Genomic DNA, 11,837 nt, shown 5'->3' with positions numbered 1-11,837 from the left:
CGGTGTTAACCACCGTGCTACTATAATAAAATGTGTGTTTCACAACTACTGAAAATGTTAAAACACTGAACAAACTTCCTGGTGTTCAGTGGCATTGCAGTAATCCCTGTCATGTAGCGTTCTGTCATTATGAGTTGTTTACAATGGCTACCGTCATTATCTAGTGTTATGCAAAGACATTCTTGTTGTCTGACTTTGACAATGCCTTAACCAGACTGAAACACATGGTTTTTGCAGTGAAGTTCAGTGATTAATAAGATTTTAACTTTTAAACAATTAAAATTAATAAAATGCCACTTAAATAACCATACATTTATCCAGCATTACAATTTCAAGTTGAGTTCTTTCAAAGCATTTGGGGTTAAATGTTTACGATGGCTCGATAACTGTCATAGTAGCATTAATATAAAATGTGCTTCAGCTTTGTTGTGTTCTTTTTTTTCTAAGTTTCAGTTTGAGAAACCCACAAGAATCAAATATGAGACGACAGGGCTTACATTTGGTGTTGTTTCATGTGCTTTAGTTGGAACAATGGTTGATATTGTTTCCACTCCAGTAATGGAGTGATACCCCAACATAACAAGAAGCCAATCAGACTGCTCTGAAATAGTTCCCTCCCACTACCAATATTTATATCTAGATGAGTCATTTACATTAAGTTCTTATTACAACAGTATCAGGAAGGTAATAAAAGAAACAAATTTAAAAAAAAAAACAGAAATGGTTGTATTTTATTTGTTGCTGATGCTCAGTTTTGGATGTAAGTATTTGTAGAGACATCAGATTTACAGCTGACAAATATATTTCAATTATTGCCATTTTTATATAGATAATGAAGAGAAGACAGTGTATATGATTCTGTCTCTTGTTCATGTCTGACTATAATAATATTTTTCAGCTTGCTCCGATGAACAGACTTTCGAGACGAAGACAGTTTACGTTGGGGAGAATATTAACCTGACATGCCCCCGTACGGATGTAGGAACCTTGTTTTGGATCAAGCTTGTTTCTGGAGACTTTCCTAAAATCTTAGGAAGATCATTTAGCTCTCAGAGTGCTGATCAGCGCATTAGAACTGTAACAGATCCTGGAATATTTGATCTGTATATTACAAAAGCACAGCAGAGTGATACAGGAGTTTACATCTGTATGAAAACAGCAAATCGAGAACTAACATTTTTGAATGGAACCTACTTGAAAGTTGAAGGTAAGTAGACAAAAACCTGAAGAATTTTTGTAGATTCCTGTAAAATTTGTGAATTTACATTGATTGTTTGCTCATTTGTGCATGGCGGTATGTATGGGCATACCGCCATGCGAATACCAAATAGTTAATATAAAAACAAAAGCAACGCTTTTTATTGAATTTTGCTTTTAAAATAACAAGTGATTTTGCACATTCTTTTTAATTACTTAGGACCTGAGCCTCCTTTCACTACAACTCCTCCACCTGATTCTGTCCATCAGAAACGCACAGTGACTCTTCAGTGTTCAGTCCTCCATGACTTCCAGAATAAAACATGTCCAGATGACAACGTGTTCTGTTTGAGTGTAGAACCACATCAGCCTCACCCGGGTTCTAATTATACTCATGTGAATGGTGGAGATGAATATGAAAGGAACTCAGAGGCACTCTCAACAAAAACATGTTTCTACAGCTACTTCAGAAACCTCAGCTCCTCTGATTCACAGACGTATTCCTGTGCCGTGGCAACATGTGTAGAGTCATTTTCTGGAGACAAAACAAAAGGCGATACTGACGGTAATTGAATCATGTTTTTATGTAATGGGGAAAATTGGAATATTTGTTCATTTGATTAGATTTTAGTTTTTTATCTAATATTCTGTAATGCTAAATCAAATTAAAAAAATATATCTGACAACACTTAATCATTGCTAACATAATTCATTTTCTTTTGTTTTATTTCAGCAGTCAACAAGACTAATTCAGTGAAGGACTATGCACTTCTCTATCTGTTATGTGTTGCTTTGGCTGTAACCCTGATTGTTATAGCCTCTCTAATCTATTCAGTCAAGAAGAATAGCTCATGTGTGGGTTGCAATGGTATGCAAAGTCAATCATACATTAATTTACCAAACAATATTCAACAAAATTGGACTGACATTAGTGTTGTGGATTTATTTATCAACACAGATGCAGTCGCTTTACGAACAAATGTGACAGCAAAAGGAGATCAGGAAATTCTGCAGGTAGTTATGAAAAAAAAAAAAAACTCTTCAAGCTTTCTGATGTTTTAATGTCTCCCTGTGTAAATAAGTATCCACATTTTTCTGTTTCCTCAGACAGATGAAGACTCATTGGTTTATTCTGTAGTAATTTTCACTTATGGAAAAATGGGATACAGGAACAAGGACAACAGAACCTGCAGAGGACGAAAACATCTGTACTGATTTAAAGGCTCTTGAGGTGGATTAATAGCTAGCGACATTTAACTCTTGCCTTTTAAATTGTGTTAGAAATGTACTTATCCTTCTAGCTACCCTTTTTTCTCGCATTTTATTAATAGTTATATAGACAAAAATAAATAATTACAATGATAATTTTTAATTTGTTTTTCTAATAGATGTACATAGGATTAATCCTATCTATGAATGGTTTTTCTGATGTTGTGATATGTTTCTACATATTCTTGTATCTGTATATATTTCTTCATGGCCCACATCAATATGTTTATCTCAGTGTAATGTATTGAAAGGAAAAGGTGGAAAGAGTATATGTATTACTCCCTTCTTAATAGACAGACATAGAATAGTGTACTTCAAACACCAAATTTTTTAATTTCATGTAATATAATTGTATTGGTCACGTTTGGTTTAAAATGAATAAAAAGTTACCGATCTTGGCCTGCAGGTTTTGGTCTCTGTCATCAATTTCAGGTACATCTAGAGTGACTTTAAAAATCACAGTAAAGTAAGTTTGTCAGGTGATGGTGACACTTGTTCACGATAAGCTGTAGAACTTCAGACCAGACTTCACTGCTTTAAGGAACATTAGTGCAGAATTAAAGTCTAGACAACAGTGTTCAACATGCATTAGTAAGGGCAGCATGGTGGTGCAGTGTTCACTGTCATTTCACAAGAAAAAGATTCCTGGTTCAAACCCTTGCTGGGCTCTTTCTGTTTGTTCTCCCTGTGGTGTGAGTGGGTTTCTTTACTTTGCCAGTTTTGATTCATAATTCTTAAGGTTCTCAATTGAATAACCTGAAACGATGGATGAAAAAATCAATTTTCAAATAAGTGACACTCATCTTCACTGCCTACTTTGAATTTGTGGTAACAGAGGATTTCTTTGAGATATCTATTTGAGTTTTCTGTATCATCGATATTTGAATAACTATGTACTGAGTAAAAAAAAAAAAGTCGTACGTATGTGTATACATATGTATATATATTTGTATGTATATGTATGTATATATGTATGTATATGTGTAATGTGCGTGTGTGTGTGTCTTATATCAATTTGCCAAGCATAACTACTCCAAATGTCTTTTAATAAATTCCTTACTATATTTCTTTATGTCTGAACAGTAACAGGTCAAATATACATCTGCAGTGAAGCCCCACAACCATATATAGTTTCCATCTATAGGTTCTAAAATATGCAAAGCAGCTTTGATGACACCAGTCTGTAACTATTGTAAATAGTGGTGTGAAAAAGTTCCAGTTGTGAAAACTTGCAACTGAGTCTTTTACAGTGCAGTGGACGAATTCTGGCCCACTCATCTTTGCAGAATTGCTGTACATCAGCCACATTGGAAGGTTTTCGTGCATGAAGCACCTTTTTAAGGTCATGAAACAAAATATCAATGGGACTCAGCTCAGGACTTTGACTAGGCCACTTCAAAAATCATCTTAGATCTTGCTTTGTCCCTTGCTTCCTTCCTCCATTCCACATGCCTGTCTCTTGCTCCAGGCAATTGAAGTCTTGTCTTTAGTTTATCTTATGATCTTATTCAATTCAATTCAATTCAATAAAACTTTATTGATCCCGAAGGTTGGCCCCATATTACCCATCTTACCCACCATACATACATTACACAAACATCACATGGGAAAGACAGGTCAGAGAGGTATAACAATGGAAAATGCACAACATGAGGAAAGACGAGGAGAAAAAAAGAACTCCCCCTAGACTGAGCTCCAAACACACCTTGCTGGTGTGTTTTGAATCACTGTCCTGCTGCAGAAACCAAATGTAGTTCAGCTTGAGATCATGAACAGATGGCCGGGCATACTCGGTCAAGATGTTTTGGTAGACTTAAATCATGGGTGCCGGATTGGTCTGGACCCCACCCACTCGCCCGCTGCCGGGGAACGCTGGTGAGGGTGGCGGTAGTGGCAGCCAGGACCGGATCAGAGCTGCCAGAATCACAATCCTTTGCGTGCCATGCTTGATCCAGTCCCGGAGTTCTTTCTGCTGGTGGCGTGACACCACCGCCTGCTCCCGCTATGTGGCCGCCAGCTCAGCCACCATTTGGGCCAGCTCCTTGCGTGGCTGGCCTGGTCGCAGTTCCGCCATGCCCCTTCCTTGGTTTCGACACCACTGTGGCAGGCAGTATGCATGATCCGACCACAATTCTGCATTCTGAGACATCTTACTTTATTAACCGGTTGCTGTTCACACACTTCCACGGCTGCAGCATCCCAGCTGCCAGCCACACACATCACCAACAACAACACAACAGGACCCTACAGCGCTCTTAAGCTGGCGTGGCATTATTACAATGCCGCGCAGGTGCCTCCGCCTTCCCTGCCGCGCCCCGCCACAGTAACCAATTCATTTTAACAACTCATGAGGATCTTAATTTGTAAAAAACAAACAAACAAAACACATTAATGTATTTGTTGACTTGGAAGGGGGTTGGGGGTAGGGCTTTACACTATATACATGTTCTATCTGATGTTGCTGGAAGTGCGTTTAGCTCACTAAATAGCTGTGCAGCAAAAACACAAATAGTCCACACACCAGAAATGACCCTATAGATCCGTTGTGCAAGCTGCAATTGTGACCATTTAAATTTTAGACTAAAGCAACCTCTATTGGAAGTAAAGGAAATGCATGTAAAATGTGTGCTGGTGTCTTCACTCTTAGATAGGACAGAGCACTGTAAATCAGATAACACTCAAGATCTAACCTAGATTTACTGTCTAAACCTAACCAGGCAGGAAGTGAAAATGAAAACGAAAAGTAGTAAGGTGTGTCAACGTGGAGCAAACGAAAAGTAGTGAATGACTGAAAGGAAAGTTTAAACTTAAAAATGTTAACATGAACATTTTAAACTGGTAAAAATACAGCATTTCTATTGAGAAACACTAAAAGGGGTTGTTCGAAGATGATAGGAACAAATGACCAAAACGATCACTTAGTTGGAGAAATTGCTGAGAGATGATGAACAAAGAAAGTGAATATTGGATAGCAAAGACGAAACAACTACAAGATAAACCCCTAACATTAATTAGAAAAGGAGTTTACCTTATAATTAAAATGGCTAAATATATAAGGAAGAGATGACCTGCCCTGGACAACAGAAATGTGTGACAGGAAGTGCACTTGAACCTTTATTCTGTGGTAACCAATCAGATTCATTTCACGCTTTAACATGCTATAACACCTCCTACAGTCAATGAAATACCTGCAAGCTGCCCAAAAAGAGGCACTTTCAAGATGATCGTGTTATTGGTTACACTGCTTTATCTTCATCGAGGATGTAAGTATTTTCTTATTCTGTTCAAGGTTTGTCCATACATGAATTTTGTTTCTGTGGTGATTTTCCTGCGTCATTGTGACTTAATATTGTAGATTCTGTATGTTTTCTTTCAATTTAGATACACTTATCCCGATAACTTCAGTTCAACTTGGTGAAACTGTAACCTTCACATGTGATCTGCGTAAGAATTCACAGTTCAGCTGTAGAGAAGTCGACTGGTACAAGCAGAGTACCGGGGACACTCTAAAATTAATATGGACACTGAAGGAATCTGCTCAACCTGAGTTTTCTGCTGAGTTTAATCAATCAAGATGGAAGGTTTATTACAATGAAAATTTCACCAACCTGACCATTTTGAGGGCAAACCAAGAGGACGAGGGAATCTACCACTGTGGAATCACCGAGTGGTTCAAGAATACTGAATGGAGTGGCTCATATTTGTTAGTCAAAGGTAATAATGCGATCTAATTACAAGTTTTCCCTAACTTTAACCAGTGAAGCAGCAGTGTTAAGAAAAAATAACATCATCAATAAACTTGCTGTGAAAACTGACATAATAATTTACATTTCATAAAATCCAAGATACATTTTATCTATTTTTTTTAACTAATTTTAGTGATTTCATAAGATATTCCAAGTGAAATATTTCAATGCAAGGCACACAACTGTGTAACACCTAAAGTCACATTTGCTAACACTGTTTTATTTTATGCAGGACGCACTCAAAGGACATCAGACTATACTGTTGTTCAGTCACCGCTGATAACAGTCCAGGAACCAGGAAACTCGGTGACTTTTCAGTGCTCAGTCTTCTCTGACCCTGACAAAAAGACATGTCCCGGAGATCTCACTGTGCTCTGGTTCAGAGCTGGATCACATAAAAGTTATCCAAAATTAATCTACACTGACAGAAACAAAAGTAAAGAATGTGATAAAAGATCTGACCCCCAGAAGAGCTGCAATTATACTTTTTCTAAAATCATCAGCTCATCTGATGAAGGGACTTACTACTGTGCTGTGGCCACATGTTGGGAATTATTCTTTGGGAATGGAACTAAACTTCAAATAGGTATGACTTTGAATAATATGACAGCTAGTTTTCTGTGTCTTTCAGAATCATTAATAATGTCTTTCCTTTTTTTTCTAGAGCAAAAGGCAGGTTCTGAATTTACTGTGCTGGTTATAGCAATAATCTGCTTGTTTATTTCTGTGATTCTCACTATTGTTTGTTGCCGAACTCAAAGAGGAACATGTGAACAATGTAAAGGTAAGTGTTGTTCATGGTGAGAAAAGTCACTCAAACGTCATTCTAGTGATGTGCAGTACCACTGATGTCCTTCTGATCTGACACCAAGTGGTACCAACAATACTGATCCAATACTGATACTTTGTATAAAAAATAATGTGTTTGGAAAATCAAAATCAAAAGTAGTGTATTTCAATATATACCTTTATAATGAATAGAAAACATCTGACTACTTGTTTTTATTGTTTAATTATGAAGAGTTATCATACAAGAAATTTAAAAATCCCTTGCCCTATGACAGCTGGGATAGGACAAGCGGAAGAGAATGGATGGATGGATGGATGGATGAAAAGATCCACATTAACTCGCTAATGGAGATTTGCTGCGTTAATGGGGTTATGGCTTTAATGTAGTTTTAACGAGATTAAAGCTGACAGCACAAATTTTAATATGAGAATTAATTCCAGAACATAAACATCTAGTTTCGGAGGAATCAATTTTTCAGTATCATCCGCACACCACTACATCATTATTCCAAACAACATTCAACAAAATCGGACTCACATCAGCGTTGTGAATTTATCTATCAATACAGATGCAGTTGCTTTGCAAGCAAATGTAACAGCAAAAGGAGATCAGAAAATTCCACAGGTAACTGTGAAAAACATCAGGAGCAAGCTTTCCGTATGTTTTAAAGTCTGCCTGTGTAACCAAGTCTCACCATTTTTCTGTTTCCTCAGACAGATGAAGACTCATTGGCTTATTCTGTAGTAATTTTCACTTGTGGAAAGATAAGATCCAGGAACAAGGACTACAGAACCTGCAGAGGACAAGAACGTCTATACTTATTTGAAGGCTCGTAAACTGGATTAATATCTGGACACATATTTTTTACATTGGGTTAGAAATGTACTTAGCTAACCCAATGTTCTTTTCCACATTTTATTAATAGTTTATAGACAAAAATAAATAATTACAATGATAATTTTCAATGTAAATGGTATGAATTTTCATCTATGAATTTGTTTTTTCATGTGGAACTTTTCTTTTTTCTGATGTTGTGATATGTTTCTAGATATTCTTGTATCTGTGTCTATTTCTTCATGAACAACATCAATATGTAAATCTCAATGTAATGTAGTAAAAGAAAAAGGTGGAAACAGTGGATGTATTACTTCCTTGTTAATAGACAAACATACAATAGTGTACTTCAATATAATTAAGTAAAAAAAAAAAGTATTTAATAACATTTCCTTAAATATACAGTGTGGTTGTTTTTCTTATCTTGATGGATTTTTTTTATTTTGCATTAATTTCATTTAGCTATGACCTTCATGTTTTGTAAATATCTATGTCAATGTAGGTTGGTTTGAAATAAATAGAAGATTACTGAACTATGTCTTGTTTATTAAATCGACTGCTTCCTACAACAAGCGAATTGTTCCGTGTTGACACATCTTACTTGGTAAGCAAGTATACAGTATACTGATCAAAAGTTTAAGACCACTTGAAAAATGGCAAAAAATCATATTTTGCGTGGTTGGATCTTAACAAGGTTCCAAGTAGAGCTTCACCATGCAACAAGAAGAAATTGGAGTGAGACAAAATATTTTTTTCACCATGCAATTTATTGAAAACAACGCTTAAACTGAAACAGGCTGTTTTACAGCTTCTCAAAAGTTTAGGACCACATTCCTTTAAAAGGCCAACTCTGTGTTAAATTGTGGATTATTTGTCATCTTCTGTCAGGTAGTCACACTGTCATGACGTTCTGATGGCAAAGGCAAAAAAATGTTCCCGTTTTGAATGTGGTCGTGTTGTTGAACTGCATAAGCAGGGTCTCTCGCAGCGCGTCTCACTTTAGCAGCGATGCTGAAGTGAGACGCAGTACGACAATTTCCTAAATGATCCTGAGGGTTATGAAACAAAAAGGTCTAATGGAAGACCCCAAAAAATTTCACCAGCACTGAGCTGTAGGATCCAATTGGCTGTCCGTCAAGACGCTGGATGATCCTTGACCCAAATTAAGGCCATTACTGGTGCCCACTGCAGCCCTATAACCATCAAGTGGCATCTGAGACTGAAGGGCTTCAAAAACAGAAAATGTCTTCAAAGGCCTCGTCTCCTTGAACAGCACAGAACTGACCATTTGGACTTTGCAGGAGAGCACCAAACATGGGACACTGAAAGGTGGAACAAAGTTTTATTCTCTGATGAGAAACAATGTAACCCTGATGGTCCTGATGGTTTCTAACATTAGTGGCATGACAAGCAGATCCCACCTGAAATGTTTTCTACTTGCCACAGTGGAGGGGCCGCCATAATGGTCTGGGGTGCTTTTTCCTTCAGTGGAACAATGGGGCTTCAGGAGGTGCAGGGGTGCCAAATGGCTGCTGGCTATGTCCAGATGTTGCAGAGAGCATCATGACTGAGGGCCCCCGTCTGTGTGGCAACTACTGGGTGTTTTCAAAAAGACATCGCTACAGTACACAACGCCTGCAGGACAAGGGACTTCTTCCAGGAGAATAACATCACCCCTTTTGGACCATCCTGTGTGTTCACCTGATCTAAATCCAGTTGAGAACCTTTGGGGATGGATGGCAAGGAAAGTTTACAAGAATAGAAAACAGTTCCAGACAGTAGATGCCCTTCGTGAGGCCGTCCTCACCACTTGGAGAAATGTTCCCACTCACCTCATGGAAATGCTTGCATCAAGCATGCTGCAACGCATTTTTGAAATGATCAACAATAATGGTGGAACTACTCATTACTGAGTTCATGTTTGGAACTTTGATTTCTTTTTTGGGGGGTATACGTGTTTTTGTGGAGGTGTGGTTGTAAACTTTTGATTAGCTGTAAAACAGCCTGTTTCATTTTAAGCGGCGTTTTCAATAAATTGCAGGTCCAAAACAATGTTTTGTCTCACTCCCATTTCTCTTTGTTTGGTGTATGTTAACATGGGGGTTGTCAAGGTCTTAGAAACTATATTGTGGGATTGTGTTGCAGCTGAACAAAATTTTAAGTAGGTTAAGTAACTTTCACAAAGAGCAACTTTCTTGTAATTTTTTTAGTGCTCTTGGGCAGTAGTTCCCCAGGCTTTCTAAAGGTCTTTCAAAAGTTTTACTTTGGACATTTGGCTGTTTTTTCACTCATTTATAGTCATAACAGATGAATTAGCACAGAACCAGTTTTTAATTGTATTTGAAATGCTTTGTTACAAACAGGCTGTTGCAGTTTGACGGGCAACAAGGCATTTCCCAAAAAGCGACTAGCTGAAAACTTGGTGAATAGTAGCATGCTATGTTGGAAACTTAAGTAAACTGCAGAAGCAGAGGATGCTAAAAACGTGGTTCGCCTAAAAAAAACTATTTACATACCAAATTTTGACTTTCAAAGTCATTAGAATTGTATAAGATTTTTTTTGTCTTATGTACTCTGTTTTCCTCTATTTGTGCAACTTTCAGTAAATCACTCTCCTATTTCCTATTTTGGTACTAAAATATAAAGAAATGAGAGGTGGCACAAGATTTTGCACAGTACCTTATTTTACTGCCATGTGTAACTTAGTGTTATACTCTCTTAAAGTATGGGATTTAGAATGAAACAGTGCAAATAATGGCATCTAAATACAATGATCAGTAAGTCAATTAATTTTGGACACTGTACACAAAGTCTTTATTAACACTGTATTTTGAGCCACTGTAGATAGATAGATAGATAGATAGATAGATAGATAGATAGATAGATAGATAGATATTACAGAGTAATTAGTTCTTATTTTGTGTTTGGTTGCGCAAACACCTGGTTAGTTGTCCCCGCGCTCTTTTGTCTTCATGTTTCTACTTCCCCCTCCCCTTCAGGAAGGAGTTAAACAGTCCGATGGTGTGTGGGACAAAGGAGTTTTTAAGTCTGTTGGTTCTAGACCTAGGGAGAAGCAACCTGTCGCTGAGCAGACTCCTCTGGTTATTTATGACCATATGCAGAGGATGCCCAACATTGTCCATAATGTCTAGCAGTTTTTTTAGTGTCCTCTTCTCTGCCAGAGTGTCCAGCTTCAAGCCGATCACAGAGCCAGTCTTCCATATTAGTTTTATATTGACTTTGTTGATACATAATAATTCTTACGATAAGGAAAGGCTGTTTCTAAAGTGGTAAACTAGGGTGAAACTGTTGGTTGTTTCAAAGCTACATTAAAACATTATGATCTTCCCTAATTTGCAAAAGGCAAAACAACCAAAAAAAACAACCAAAAAAAAAAAAAGATGTATTTGTTGTCTGGGAAGGGGTGGGGCTTTACATTATAACTCTTCTATCTGATGTTGCTGGAAGTGTGTTAGGCTCACTAAATAGCTGTGCAGCAAAAACAAAAATGGTCCACACACCACAAATGGACCCCATAGGTCCATTGTGCAAGCTGCAATTATGACCATTTAAGTTTTAGACTTAAGCAACCTCTATTGGACATACAGATAAATGCATGTAAAATGTATGCTGGGGTCTTTACTCTTAGATATGACAGAGCACTGTAAATCAGATAACACTCAAGATCTAACCCAGATGTATTGCCTAAACCTAACCAGGGAGGATGTGAAAATGATCATAATCAATGACTGAAAGGAAAGTTTAAACATGGTCCTAGACAGGACTTAAACCCCTAACACACGTATATTATTGCATTAACATTTTTATTTATTTTTTTTAACATTTTAAAGATGAACATTTTAAACTGGTAAGGATCCATCATGTCTATTGAGAAACACTGAACACTTAAAAGGGTTGTTTGAAATGATATGAACAACTGACCAATACAATCACTTCGTAGAAGAACCTGCTGACACACAATGAGGACAGAGAGTAAATAT

The 11,837-nt window shown here is 37.2% G+C and overlaps 2 protein-coding genes across 2 annotated transcripts in view; both read left to right on the top strand.

Annotated features, from left to right (window-relative positions):
* LOC109203002 (uncharacterized) overlaps positions 1-2,820 on the top strand; it is a 9,546-nt gene extending 6,726 nt beyond the window's left edge. Inside the window, exons 2-6 of the mRNA XM_019362036.2 lie at positions 899-1,207; positions 1,418-1,762; positions 1,931-2,065; positions 2,156-2,211; positions 2,305-2,820. Coding sequence (XP_019217581.1) covers positions 1,150-1,207; positions 1,418-1,762; positions 1,931-2,065; positions 2,156-2,211; positions 2,305-2,412 — 702 coding nt within the window. The 5' untranslated portion in view covers positions 899-1,149 and the 3' untranslated portion in view covers positions 2,413-2,820. The remainder of the gene's footprint in view (positions 1-898; positions 1,208-1,417; positions 1,763-1,930; positions 2,066-2,155; positions 2,212-2,304) is intronic.
* Positions 2,821-4,286: 1,466 nt separating this feature from the next.
* LOC102079150 (uncharacterized) lies at positions 4,287-10,988 on the top strand. Its single transcript, XM_025904451.1, has 6 exons — positions 4,287-4,576; positions 5,822-6,180; positions 6,445-6,798; positions 6,877-6,996; positions 7,571-7,626; positions 10,836-10,988. Exons 1-6 carry the CDS (start codon positions 4,287-4,289, stop codon positions 10,986-10,988), a joined length of 1,332 nt encoding a protein of 443 aa, XP_025760236.1.
* Positions 10,989-11,837: the final 849 nt, after the last annotated feature.

The sequence above is a fragment of the Oreochromis niloticus genome, unplaced genomic scaffold, assembly GCF_001858045.2.
Source record: "Oreochromis niloticus isolate F11D_XX unplaced genomic scaffold, O_niloticus_UMD_NMBU tig00001690_pilon, whole genome shotgun sequence".
NCBI classification, from domain to species: domain Eukaryota; kingdom Metazoa; phylum Chordata; class Actinopteri; order Cichliformes; family Cichlidae; genus Oreochromis; species Oreochromis niloticus.
The sequence above is the reverse complement of the archived record's forward strand: the minus strand, read 5'-3'. Positions and strand labels throughout refer to the sequence as shown.